Below are 14,556 nucleotides of genomic sequence, written 5' to 3'. Positions count from 1 at the left end.
AGGGAGGGACCGACTGACTGACTGTGGGAGGGAGCTGCTGCTGCTGCTGCTGCCTGCTGCCTGCCGAGAGAAAGAAAGACCAACACACAGCGAAACACAAGGTAGGCTGCTAGCTGAGAGGGCAGCATGGCGGGGCTACAGGACTTCCATCAAGGCAGCCACTGTCACAGGAAAACGTGGATCAATATACTACTAGGAATACTACAATTACTTTTACCTTGCGTCCAGCGCGGAGGGGCTCAACTGCAAGGTTTGTGCTCACCTTTATTTTCTTCTTCTTCTTCTTCTTCTGGGGGGGGAGTGTAACGTGAACACAACCGTTGCAACAGAAAAAAAAAAAAAAAAATGTACGTTAAGTTAGCTAGGCTGATTTTGACAGCAAACGCTACTCAGGAGAATTACTGACAAGCTTAATTGTTAAATAAAATAAAAGTAAAAAATATTATAAAAATATTCAAGTTATGATTTATATATTTTTTATTTATTTATACGAAGTTAAGAGGAGGGTTGTAGCTGCCGTTCTATCAGCCGTTGCTAACGTTAGTTCATGCTAGCTGCCAGTTCCCGTTGCTGTTTGACATAACGAAACTGTAACTGTGTTCAGGGAGGAAAGTAGCGGGTTATCTTGACTTTAAAATGACTATTTGTCAGTGTTGGGAGCTGGGTATACACGGTCAAACAGGCGTGTTTACTGCAGCAGCAGCAGCAGGGGAGATGTGTGTGTATGTGTGTGTGTTTTTTCTCCCAAGTTCGTTAGCCACCGTGCTAGCCCTCTGCTAAACAAGCAGCTAGCAAACAGCCTTTGTCAGGCTGCCGAGGCGAAGTCATTTCCTTTCACTTGTCTGGGTCATTATCATCCACTCCGTTTCACTTTATTCTCCCTTAATAACCAATTATATCACTGCCACTTTGCAATATTAGTATTTTATTATGTATAACGGCGCAGTGCCCATCTCAAAACCCAAACAATTTATGTTGTTGTTGTTTTTTTTTTTGCTTCCACAAAGCTCTGAGTCAGATGTCCACCAGCGTGGTCGAGGTCTGGCAACCAGAGGATGCAGAGCCATTAGTCCCGCTTCAGGTAAATCACAGTTTCTTTCTTGGGTGTGTTTAGGAGGAACTGAGACACGGTGAGACGCTGATCACCAGAGGCGTTCAAATGCAGCCAGATGAATGAACACGTGTACGGGTCGGGTCGGAGCGGCAGCGTTGTGTTTGGCTTCGCGCTGCAGATAAATGAGTTGTGTTGCACACTGGAAACAGTCAGGAATCACCATCCGATAGTTTTGTCTTCGTATCTGTGCAAAAAAATCTCACAGTTTGTAGCCACACTTGGGTGAATTAAACAAGAGCGGGAGGCCACCTGCCATGTGGCTCCTCCTTATTTTCTTTTGTACATAGTGTCCATTGTGAAGTTGAGTCCATGGCACCCACGGCGCATGTTGGGAACGAGGCCATGTGAGTGCGCTTTTCCGTGGCCCTGCCTTGAATACTTCTTTGCAGTTATCGATTGTTGCTCCCGTTGTTTTTGCACGTTTAGCTTTTTTTGTTTTTTAGCGCATTTACAGGATATATATATGTGATTTGCATGCGTTTGTGGTGATTATGTAATGATTTAGCAAATGGAGTGCAAACAGCGGGAGTTCAGTGTTTACTGATAACCTGTCATGAGGTGACCAGCTGACTTGTTGTCATGTTACCTGAGGAGGGGGGTGTGGCGTTTTCTGCAGGACTCTGTAAAGAGGTAGTGTTGATAATGGAGGGGTGTGAAGGGGGTGGGGGCTGTCAGTGTTTTCCAATAAAAGTTTTATAGATGGCTTGATGATCTGCTTATTGCAATAATTACCACAGACAATCAGATTATACACACAGACTAATAATAGTTCTCTGTGTTGGCTAGATACGCTGATAAATAATTGAGTTAAAAGAATGCTGGAGGGGAGGACATCAATGTTTGGCTCTGTTTTTTCCACACCCGTGCAGATTTGTTGACATTGGTAGGTGTCATGTTTAGCGGTGAATGGAGTGACTGTCTCGGTTACAAGTGGCATGCCGTGGACGTCTTTCTTCTATACTCTAGGTGCTGGTCAGCTGATTAAATTGTGTATACGTTGCTGTGGGAGTCAGAGATTCAGCGTCATATACACGGATGCATGTTGTGCGGTTGGGTTTGCCTCGATCCCCCGGTAAATCCAAATTAGTTAGGCTTTTACATCTTTCATATGCTTATTTGTTTTCTGTTTTGCATACAGGCCCTTGAGTCGTTGATGTTTCAAACCCCCTTGCATTCATCTTAAAACTTCTGCAGCCAGAATCTAATTCATTTACAAATGCTGCCGTTCTTCTTTTGAGTATTCCTCGTCGTGGATGTGACGGCCTCACCTGCTGGAACAAGCTAGGATTAGCTTGCGTTATGTCATTATTTGTGCTTACTCAGCAGAGAAAATCTGTTTTGTCTTGTTTTGTTAAACCGTTAATGTGCCAATCAAAACTGACGCGGACATTGTTGAAAAGAACACACGATAAATCAAGGCTGCATCAGTTGGAGCTTTTCAAGCTGCAACTTGTAATCTCTGTCTTGTTTTGAGAAGGCTAATGTAGTTATGTAAACGATAAGTGGATGTCATTATTTTTTTTTTTGCAGGTCACGTAAAATGATTCACACGATTAACTTCAACAGTTTACCAGTCAAATATAATAACTAGATGATTGTTTTTTTTTAGTCAGTCTTGTGAATTATGTCAGTGACAATCCAAGGTGCATTTTCACATTGTTGTAAAGATCCTGTAAATCCATTTTTCCATAAAGCAGTATTTTCTATGCTGCATATACAGGAACCACAACAATATCTACCTAAGTGTAAAACATTTTGGCTCATTATGTCTTCAGTGTCTTCTCTTATGTAGCCGTGCGCCACTTCCAGAGAAACTTTTTCTATAGCGAAGTGTTGCCAAAATTTAGACGCACCAGTGCCTCAAAGGAACCGGCAACAACCCTTGCCACTACAGCGTTCGGGTGACAATTGATGGAGCACTTACCAGGATTTTCACGAAGCAATGGTGTTGCTTTAAGGCTCTACATTGTTCATAAAGAAAGTATTTTCTGCATTTTGAACGGGCCGGGGCATATCTCTATTGACAATCCACGCTAAACAAACAATACTACATAGTGATTTTCTGTTTGGTAATTATTAGCTACTAAAATCCTTTTTAAATGAAAGTAAAATGTTCACCCTGCGTCCGTGTTCAAGCTTATCAGGTGTATATATATTTTGAAACATCCTGCTAGGCTTGAAAGAGCTTCCTCAGGTGATTGTGACACTGGTCATTGTTTTAAAGACTGCCCTTGATTGTGAACCTACTGATAAGATTACACACTACTATCACACAGATCAGGGTTTGTCCTTTTACAGCAAATGAACAATCAGTTATCAATAAAATACCAAGTATGTTGGCCGTTAAATTTCCCTTGAAGTAGGGTTCACATAAAACAAAACTCACTGTATGCACAGTGTAATAACGACACAATGGTTTGAGGTGTGTTTAGAGTAGTTCAGTTTCTCGTTAAATCACATTTATGTAATCTGTTACAATTGTGTTAGTGTCTGGAATATGTTCTGTAGTCGGCAGAATCCTAAAAAAGAAAGCAGGACATACTGGAGGACTTAGCTAACTATGTTCTTCTTTATGTCGACTAATGTGATCTTATCCCACTGCTTATACACCATTTAAATTAGGCCGATATATGTAGGCAATCTGGGAAGCAGACCAAATTGAAAGCTCATGTTTCATTTGCTCTGGCAGAATGTGCTGGCCCTCCTTCTGTTCAAACAGATTTCCACACGGCCTCGGCCTCGCCCTCGCCCGTGCCAGGCCAATCACAACCATTAATCTAACACGGGGCAGGGGTTTGATGCGACAGTCCAAAGGAGCGCCACGGAGGCACTTTTGTAAACATTTCTATGTCAAAATATATCACATTTAAGAAACAGGAGTCTCACTGTTTAATACGACTTTACGACAAGCCTACCCCTGTTGTACTTTGCCGTGCAGACGTGTGCAGCGTATTCTGGTCAAACTCGAGAGTTGTTGGATTGGGGTAGTCTTCTGCGGCTTTGGAGGCGTAGTCTGTGCATCGTTTTCATTTGCTGCTGCTGATGGTGACGCTTCCTCATTTGAATGTGCATGTTTTACTGACTTCTAATAAACAAAAAAAAAGAAAAACTGGTCTATCCTGTTACGTTCAGTACACTGTGTCAAGTATTTGTTAAGTAAATCTTAGCTGAACAAGTAGGTCAAAGACAGTTTTGGTCTTTCCTAATATTTAGGGAGTAGCTTAGAGGCCAACTTATTTTATTTGTTTGTTCTTTGTGGCACAAAATTGGTCTGGAACCACTCTGTTGGGAATTGATTATGCTCCAGCAAAGATCTGTCAGGCCAATCAAAATGTATGGGTGGGCTTTCTATAGCGATGGATCGAACGGTGACAATGAAAGGAGTCATACACGCCGTCTGAGCGCGGTGGAGATGGATTTATTTACAACAAAATGGCCCGATTGGTTGTCAGACTATCTAATTGTGTGCAGAGTTTTTTTTTTTCCCCCCCTCTGTATCGGTTGAAACACGCCCCACAATGAAATCCAAATGTTGTGTTACCAGATTCATAACAAGATAAGAATTAAGTCTGGCATTATGTCAACACTGTATGTTTTAAACACGTATTAGTATGTTTGCACACTGTATTGTGTTTGCATTAATGTACAACAGCAGTACTATACTGTTGTACATATACTGCAGTTGCTATGTTTGGTTAAAGGCCTGTGCTCATTGATAACACCCACTGGAAATCAAAAATGAACACAGCTTACGTACTTTTGTGTATTTATCTGGGGATGCCAGTCTATGATGTATGATCACAATGTGTGGTACCAGTTTTGTGTTGAGTCACTGATCGGCCATTCTGGATTCATTCAGTAATTGTGCATGTACATTATGAGAACACGTAGTGGTTAAAAAAAAAAAAAACTGTAAGCTCATTGTTTTATTCTGAGAACTAGTGTGTACTCTGCCAGGGCTGGCAGAAACGTCTGCCTGCTGTCTAATTTAGAGTCAGGATGCAAAGGCTTTAAAGTCAGTTTTAGTTTCCAAACGCTATTCCAAGTTTCTGCTTGGATTTCCTGGTATAATCACAGTGAAGTCATATTTTACACCAAATTTCAAGAAACACAATGCCGTTGCAAATTGACCCATATTGGAGCACTTTGTGTACCCCTCAGTGAGCATTTAACAATTTTGCAGTTTGGCAATATCTCATAAAACTCCCTAGTTATTTATTTCAAGGCTGCAGTGTTGATGTTGAATAAATAGGGTGTCATCTGTTGTTTTGACCGTGTGTTTTGACCAAGTGTTGTGTTCTTTTATTTTCAGGTGGAGAAGGAGCGAAGAAAAGATGGTCTTCCTCTAGAAGACAGGTAAACCTCGTTTTTTTCTTTTGTAGTTCATCTTTTGTGGGAACATCTTAAGACTGAAGTCATTCTGTTGCTTATTTTCACACATTTGTAATGCTTCAGCCATTTATAGCAGTCGGAGACCCCGCTTGTATGACCTCTTACTTTTCTATTTCAAGTATCATGTAGAGACATCCACACACACACACACACACACACACAACCAGCAAGTCTTAAGTGTATGATGTTAATGACAGATTTCCTCCTGTGCTCGAGTGGCACTTGGGAAAAGGTAGAAATTTTCCGACAAGCCACAACATTATGAACAAACCAACATAGAGATTACATCATACTGAGCTGAGGCATGTGTTTGGTTTGTGACCGGCCCAATGGAAAAATAATTGTGTGCTTCAGTACAAGAAGTACTAAGAAGTGTCCTGCCTAATGAAAGTGGTTGCAATAAAATGTGACCATGTATTTGCAGATTAAAACTGAAGCTCTGTGGCGACGTGTTTTTTTTTTCGCGGACAAATTATGTCAAACGATGTGGTTTCTCCGTAACAAGCCAGTGTTAAAAGGCTTCTTAAAGTCTTCTCCCTGTATGCAGGCTATGTTGTTTATGTTGGTGAGCGAGGGGTGTGTGTGACGGAGACGTTGGGGGCGTGTGTTTTACGCAGGCACAGAACCAAATTCCTGACTAATTTTAGAACTCCTTGAAAGAAAAAGGAGCGGAGGGTCTGTCTTTCCCAGCTGTTTTTGTTCCCCGCAGAAAATAGTTTGGAAAAATTAGATTCTTTTTCGTCGGAGTAGCAACGGTCCATGTTGTTACTTGGTAACAAAGATTGTTTGTCCGTGTTGTTAAGTTACACGTGCATTGCTTCTGCTACTTGTTTATCTTTGGAAAGATTAACAAGGACCAGAAGCGATGTCAGTAATGTAAAGACTTCCGGCTGTCATATGTGGAATCAAACCTGGATACGCATGATCCTCACACTCTGGTGTTCCTTGTCCGTACACTACTAACAGATTAGAAGTAGCTTCACTGACATCTTTAAAGATGTTAGCACTACTCGAGCTATTATAATGCATGACGGTATCACTGAGTGTTGTCAGTAATATGAAATTAATTGAGGTCTCCTAAGACTGTCTATAAGAGCTTCCCCCAGCATTAAATAGTGGTTTTATATAGTTAATACAAATGGGCACTCAATCAGTTATACATAATTATACATTTCCTTTATGTTTTCTGTGAATGGACTTTTAAATTCTGTGAAATCTGAATTAAATAATGACAGTACGATGTCGTCATTGCTGCAGGCCTGTAGATTTAATATAGGAAATGATTGTTTACCAGGCAGGGTCAGCTTGAAAAGATCCTATCATGCTTCATTGTGACATAATAAATGAAACCACGCAAGGGGCTGTTCCTGCAACTTTTATAAAAATCTATAAAAGATTCATTTTAATGCGACAAACTTTTAAGTCTGATACGAAGTTTATTTGGTTTACGTGCACTGAGTGTGGGAATAAGGCTATTTTTAAATCTAGGGAGGTGAGAGGCAAAAGAGGCTTTACAGTGCTGGTTGACCTCGAGACCTCCAAAGCTGTGGGCTGTGAGGCCTCTCGTGTCTGGGTTATCAGGCCCTTGGCAGGCCTGCCATCACTCTCTCCCAGCCTAAAGAGCAACGCAGGCAGCCGGCACAGTGAGGTTAATGATATCTCTGTCTGGTGCCCACTCTTCTGTCACACTATCTTAGCTTCTCCCCTTGTCTTTTCAGCTCCTTTTTACTTGAATCTCCGCAAGACTTTTGATAACCGTTAAAATAGCTTCCTTATGCAAACCTACTCTTCACAGCGGCATACTGTTAATATTGTTTTACTCTTATTGTTTCCTTGTCTTCTCCAAACATATCTGTGAACAATAGTTGACCCGAACCCCTCTCTGGTGCTAACCCCCTCACCCCTTGGAGCAGGAGCTGAGGTCACAAGGTCACTGCTTACTCTGAGTTTATTTGAGTTGGATCCGGGGGATCAAATGGCACCAGACATAACTTGTTATTTTTGTACCGTGGCAGTGGACAGAACCTTTGGACTACAGCTCAGTGGTACGCTTGCTGAGAGGCTGGGTTTTTTTTTTTTTTTTTTCCTTCAAGGGCAGCTGCTTTTGAGTGTACAGAAAATACTGTGTTGCTAATACATGTGACAAGGTCAGTATCCTTAAAGGAACAGTATGTAAGATTGTGGCCAAAACTGGTACTGCAATCACTTTCAAAATACTGTAGAACGGTGTATCCCCTCCAAACTCCCCCCGACTCGAGGTTGCCAGGTTACCGAGGTAACGTTAGGCTACTCAGTACGTCTCAATTACGTTTCACATCGCCATAATCGACGTGCTAATGTTGTTTTCCTCTGCGTTTCAGCATAATGACAGAGAAACGGGCTCATAATGCATTGCTAATGTTAGCAATGACGACTCGCCGTTTTTATTTCCCAAACAATTCCTCACCTTTTCAATTCGATGAGCCACCTCCTCTGTATGCGCTAACGTAACGTTACTTTGCACGAACATGCATAACTTTGTTCGACTGTCGTGAATATTTTAAACGTCCATTTACATTATGTACAAGTAAGTTAGCCAGGAGAAAATTAGCAACGTTGGCGTCTGTCTTCAAATCCTTCTCCGTTTTCAGCCGTCTCCATCTTTCAAAGGCATCTCCTATACAAATCCTTGTTTTATTTCGGACTTTGTCACGACGTAGTTCGGATTCATAACGAGGTCTTTTAGGTTTCGTAACGTTATACATGTTTTATCCGACACGTTCGTAGCTGCAGCTGTGGTAACTAGAGCAGAGCTGGCAACCCGGAAGACGAAACTCTACTGACTTCGTGATTGGTAGATAGCTGGAGGGTGGCGCCTCAGACCAAAGCACAACATGACAACATCAACATCAGTTGAGGGCTGCAACTCTAACTTTTAAATGACAATATCCTGGCCGGACCACTGTTGTCAGTGATAGAAGTATTTGAAATGAACATGATTTCTTCATGTCTAGTGACATATCAGGGCCATTTTATGATTAACTGAAATACATTTCTTACATACTGTTCCTTTAACTGGATAACACCACAAGAGAACATGACACTACTAGCCATTAAGTAGAGTGCTGCATGTTTTCCATATCAAAACAAATGCTGTAAGTTTTACATATGCATCAAACAGCCTACTGTGTGCATATGCCATATCGCAGTCTGCCTTTGATTAAATCATTATGTCTTGTAGAGGCTCCTGACATGCAGAGTGCTAGCTGTCCATCAGCTCTGTCACTATCACAGAGACGCTGCAGTTTTCCTTTTACATTTGACCCCGTATATGCTCCCCCATCCACGGTGTTTCCGCTCTGAGTAACACCGTGTGAAGTTACACTACTTGACAGGTTATGAATTAACAAACAATTAGAACTATAGAGAGCCTGCCGGAAGCGCGCGTTACGTAATCCAGAAGACAGCGTTCCTCTCATCACGTTAAAACCCCACTGCCAGCTCATTCGTGGGTCTTTGTGCTGTATTACTGCATTTGGTTATTGCACTCTCAGTATGCAGCTGCGAGACAAAGGGGGAAATGCTAACATTTGGTTGTTTAGTACAGTGAAGCGTTCTAGCTACTCAACCATTCAGAGCAGAGAAAAAAAAAAAAAAAGGGCCTTAATTGAAAGAGTCAGGAGTGTGTGTGAGAATAGTGAGGCAGAAAGTTATTTTTGGTAACTGTAGGTTTCAGTATCTGTCACACAAATCTATAAATAATGCCGACTCTGCAACGGCAGTTTGGTGGAAGGTAAATAGACAGTTCATAAATAAAGGAGGTTAATCTCTCAGATCGCATGGGCGCAAACAAGCAAGAGGCTGAATGTTTATCTTAGCTGGTACGGTGCTTAAGTTTCCCTGGACGGTATTTTAAAAGTAAAATAAAAGAAGTTTTTGTTGTTTTACCAAAGATCTTATGCTTCTGTTTATGTCTTCTTATGACATCAGCTGGTTCACACAGTTTTGGCCATTGCTGCCTTACTATATTCACAGCAGTAAGTGCATGCACCCTCAAAGGAACACAAACTCTGTGCATCCCCGTCAAAGAAGCAAATGCATGTGTGTTTAGTTCTGCGGTGTAATTGATTGTGCAATCTGATTAAATGAAACACTCTGGATAAATTATTTTTATCTGATCCAGTCACGGGGGAGCATATTTTCACACTTCTTACATTTTTGTGTACGCCCTATCTAACGAACTACAACATCCAAATTTGGACGTTTGAAAATTTGTGTGAGAAACCCCTACTACCAGTTGGGAATAGTTATTCCAATTCAGTTTAGCCTGAAGAAAATTGCTGTGATACACGATGACTAAGCAGATCCTTGAGGCTTTTTTAGGGGCACAAAGGCTAATGTCAGCACCTATCGATTGCCTAGACAGGAAGGAAGTTAATAGGCTGCTTTTGGGGGGGGTTCAGATTTGTCACTGCTCTTTATATTTGAACCGATTCTTTCGGATTAGTTTTGTGCGTGGGAGAAGGTGACGCAGCTCGACTCAGAGCTTAGGACGGGTGGTCTCTGGCCCAGGGTGTGAAATCAATCATCGTTTTTTTCAACAGCGTTGTATATGTCAAGTTTGTGAATGCTCATCTCTGCAGTAAACGCTTAAACAAAAGATACAGACCTGTACAACACTCTCAGACTTTCCTGTAGACTTGGCCGTCTCCACTGTCTGATTTCCAGCGCATTAACTGCTCACAGTTGGATCAAGTTTCTGTGCTTTAATGTCTTTCAAACTAAGGATTGTCAAGGTCCAGGAAATGTGGTAGTCTGGACCAAAAAAGCTCTGAAAATCGACGATTCTCTTCATCAAATTTGATCCACTCAAACATGAATGTATTTTAGCTTGTGTTGCTGCTGCTCTGTGCTGTTCAAATGCACGCGCAGTCTGTGCCATGTTTTGACAGAGTGAACCATAATGTAGTTGTCTTATCTTATCTTATGTGAACCGCAAGGTAATGTTAGCAAAAATTGTGTGTTGAGCTTGTTTTTAATGTAAAGTCAACAACTGAAACTCTGTGTTATTTGGTTTCCGACATTCTTTCCCTGTGCTCCGTGACAAAATTTGCATAGCTTTGGTGGTTGTCTATAACAACCATTTCCACTGCAAGTCGCTGCAAACCTGTAGGTGCACGTTCACTTGCTCTCACCATTCCACATGTCGGTGTTACTGTCCAGTGACTCCGGTACTTAAAACTACACTGACTACAACACCAAGGGAAAACATGTATCATCACGTTTTCAGATTTTTTACTTTTACTTAAGTAGCACGCTGAGTTACGAAATATCAAAGACTGATCATACTCTAAGAAAGTCAACTATTATTAACCTGTAGTGCATAATGGAATCTATTCACATTTACATATAGCAATGTTAAGTGTGTAAACTATGGTTGACCGCACTACACGAGACTGTTGCTTTAACGAGAGGGCACTTTGAAACATTTCCTAATATTTGCAGCTGTTGTGTAATCTCATGTCGCGTACTGTTTTGTGCACATTCATCGCTGAAAGTACTTAAAATGTAATGTATGTCACATGCTTAGAATACACCATGTTTGAAAATACTGTCGCACTGAATTTAAGTGAATTTATACTTTACTCACTGTAAATTGTTGCCCACATCAGACTTAGAGGGTCTTATTTTAGTTGCAAATGTATTTTATCAGAAACAAACCACTGAGAATCACATTTTCAGTAGAGAACGTGCTTCCACATTTCAGCTTTAAATGGACTTGTTAAAACAGCAGCTTGATCGTGGGTCCTGGTGTTTTTGCGTGGTCTAATGACAGATTTGTCATTTCACATTTTAGAGCCGTGCAAATCTCTCTCAGCTGATTGCTTCCAAGTATTAAGAGCTTCTTTTAGAGACGAGCCCCCACGGTGGGAAAATGTGTCAGCCGTCATTTTCTAGTGCCAGTGTGTCACCAGGCATCTCGTGTTTATGATGGAAGCTTTATTATCTTGGCTGGAAAAAGCACATTAATAATAATAATCACATTTTAGATTACATGTTTGCAAATGTTAAACGTTTATTTGCAGAGCGAGGCTGTTATTTGAAATAAAGTCAGGGTATCTGAGCGCTTATCGACACTTGTTGTTGCATGAAATTATGCAAGGTCTGCAAGACCAAGCCTGCATGTCACGCAGTGGCTGTCACCAGATGCCCAACTCGGGCGTGTGCATGCACAAAGAAGCATGTGGCTTGGTAACAAGCTTTAGCACTGTTGAGTTAGATCAGTGTAGATTGGAGCCCTCATATACAGCTGCTTTCATCCACCTCTAGCTCTGTCTCAGACCACACTATGGCCACAGCGTTAGCATAGTCATTTCCTATACCAGCGCTTGCCGTCTGTGATAGCGGAACCCGTAATGCCATGCCAAACAGTGGTGGCAGATGGTCATTGGTGACTGGTATGCAGAAGTGTTTCTAATGGGAATAATCACCAACTCATGTTACTCGTCGTAGCTGTAGTAGAAGATGTCAGTTGAGGAAATCCACAATAACCACTCCCTGTTTATTTCTGAAACAGAATTTACATCACCCAGTCAGACTGTGCTCATTTTAAGGAAGTGTCCTTAAAGGAACACTATTTATTGCATGAACTGAAAATTAACAACCTCACTGTGGGTTCAACAGATTGATTTACTGACACTAGCTGCATTTGAATGATTCTGCGTCGCATTTTGCCGTTTTCTGGCAGTGTAGCGTGTTAGGAAGATGTCTTTGTTGGACACTGAGCTTGAACCAAACTAAGTTATGCTATGTCATATTTGTGACATACTGTGGCGTGTGCGGTAAACATTAAAAAAAAAAAGAAAAAAAAAATCTATTCATGGTCATGGTGTTTCAGGTGTCTCTGCTCACAAGTCCCACGCTTCAGTTTTGTTCCTTCTCATAGAGCTTCAGCAGTGAAAACCTTCATCATCAGCTGCAATTGTTTTTGTCCGGCTTATCTACAGTATGTATAGGAATGCTTAATCTGTTGCCCTTGCACATGTTTGCTTCTGGTCAACAAGCATGTCTTGTTTTCCAACACGGACATAAATGCCCATACAAGCACAAATTTGCTGCTATTTCCCCGCTCATTCCCAGAGCTCATTAGCACAGGATGTCACCTATAAAACACGGTGCAGCTCACAGTGAGTTACTGTGACTTCATACAATCCACAGGTTTATGTGTACTGTAATGTGTGTGAAGCGTGATATTTTAACAGTCCGTTCGGTTTGGTTAATGTTAGTTTATGTCTACAAAAGAACAGGAAGAATTACAGAGTCTTTATTGATTTAACTCGGGTCCTGAATGAGTGGTTGGGGTGTGTGCAACTTGACTTTTATTGTGTCAAATTCAGTGTTTTTCCTTCCCATGTCCCCAACCTTCAGTGTGATAATGATTTTCATATGCAAAGTCTCCATTCAAATTGATTTCCAGACTTGTATCCCCTCTTTGTGCGATAGTCATCTCTTTTCAGCGCAGGCTTTGTCCTTGCCATTTTGTTGGGCAGGGAAGTGAGGGGTTTGTGAAGTGGCCTGGTTCAGTAATAGTTATTTTAGGGAACTGTCACATGATCTGTTCAGTAAAACATGACATTTATCTTCTTCTGTCATTTAGATTATTATTAAAACCGATCACTTATGAGTTGTGTTGTTTGACCTAATGTTTTTTCCTCTTGTTGTTGTTCTTCTGTTCAGCAGCTCTTCTCCATATACACGGGAGAATGGGAAGCCCTTGCATTTTCAGCCGCCAGTGTTGGAGTTTGGAACACAGTAAGCGTTGCTCTCACTTCCCGCTTCAGTATGACGTGTCTTAATGGGCATAGATGTTATTCATTTTGTACCAAAACTTACAAAATCCTCAACTTTACACCCAAAAACACTTCATTTCACCATTTCTTAATTTTCAGAGATGCAGAAAGTAAAGTTATAATAAGACGGTGACTTCATACCGAATGACCTGCTGCTGTCATGATAAATACTTCAGAAAAGGGCTATTTCATAAAGCAGGGGGCCATTCATCATTAAAGATTAGATGGGATGTCCTATTATGGCAATAAGTTTGATTTTCCAGCTTCTAGACACATACTAGTGTGGGTTGACCCCAGTCAAAAAGGTTAAGAACGTCTCTGTTTGTCCCCATACTTCCAAAACAGAAACAGGCTATCAGACAAAATGCCACGGCTGGATAGCAGTGCCTGTAAACGCTTTTAAAAGTAAACACTCACAACTAGCATTTATTTTTGCCTTTTTTTTTTATGTCATTGGAATGCAGAAAGCAGCGCAATCCCAGCAGTGTTGGTAGATAAATATTTGATGGCTGAAATGTAATTGCTTCATGGAATTTGTACCTAAGTTTAAAATGTGTATCCCACACCATCAGCTTGAGGTTTCCTTTTTTTCCTTTTTATGTGGGAACTGTGGGAACGGTCCTAATTACACTGTTCAGTTCCACTAGTACTGATTCTCATAGATCAGACTCGAGTAAGTTCACGTTGCAGTGTATTTGAAAAGCATTTGGACCAATTTAAGCAATAACCCTGAAACAAAACATAAAAAAAAAGTAAAGTTGTGAACAAACAAGACAGGAAGTTAGAACTAGCAAAGGAGAGTTAAACTGACTCGGGGATCTGAAAATAACCTGAAGCACAGCACATAATCTGGTGCAGCCTCAGCGTGCTTGGCTGTCTGGGTTGCTGATGTTTATTGATGATTTGATGAACAATATCAGCAGTGAGCTGCATTTTGATGTGGTTAGGAAGGTCTTGCCTGTCCGCTTCCAGCAGCGTGTTTGTGCGCATTAGGCACAAACTCTGTGTTCAAGTTTACCAAAAACACCGCACATTTGACCATGTTCAAAGCTGCGAGTAAGAAGTCGAAAACTATTCGGCCTCTTTGTTTTATTTAAATTCTGTTGAGCATGCAGTTCATTCGCCTGAAATGAAAGTGCAGTGACACACTCGCAGACAAACAGGAAGTGAAAGACGGTTCAGTTGAGGCCCGACAAAATGTCACAAATGAGAAGAGCTGGT

The 14,556-nt window shown here is 41.2% G+C and overlaps 1 protein-coding gene across 8 annotated transcripts in view; it reads left to right on the top strand.

The window, feature by feature from the left end:
* The first annotated feature begins 57 nt into the window (after positions 1 to 57).
* tmem131l (transmembrane 131 like) overlaps positions 58 to 14,556 on the top strand; it is a 29,549-nt gene continuing 15,050 nt past the window's right edge. For 2 of the 8 annotated variants that reach the window (XM_084566489.1, XM_084566487.1), the window contains exons 1-4: positions 58 to 250; positions 1,008 to 1,081; positions 5,427 to 5,470; positions 13,226 to 13,297. In XM_084566489.1, the coding sequence (XP_084422615.1) occupies positions 127 to 250; positions 1,008 to 1,081; positions 5,427 to 5,470; positions 13,226 to 13,297 (314 nt within the window). In that variant the 5' untranslated portion in view covers positions 58 to 126. Of the gene's footprint in view, positions 251 to 1,007; positions 1,082 to 5,426; positions 5,471 to 13,222; positions 13,298 to 14,556 lie in introns of all 8 variants that reach the window. The other 6 variants (XM_084566488.1, XM_084566485.1, XM_084566486.1 and 3 more) reach the window with 3 other exon arrangements.

The sequence above is a fragment of the Chelon labrosus genome (genome assembly GCF_963514085.1).
Source record: "Chelon labrosus genome assembly, chromosome: 2".
NCBI lineage: Eukaryota > Metazoa > Chordata > Actinopteri > Mugiliformes > Mugilidae > Chelon > Chelon labrosus.
The sequence above is the reverse complement of the archived record's forward strand: the minus strand, read 5'-3'. Positions and strand labels throughout refer to the sequence as shown.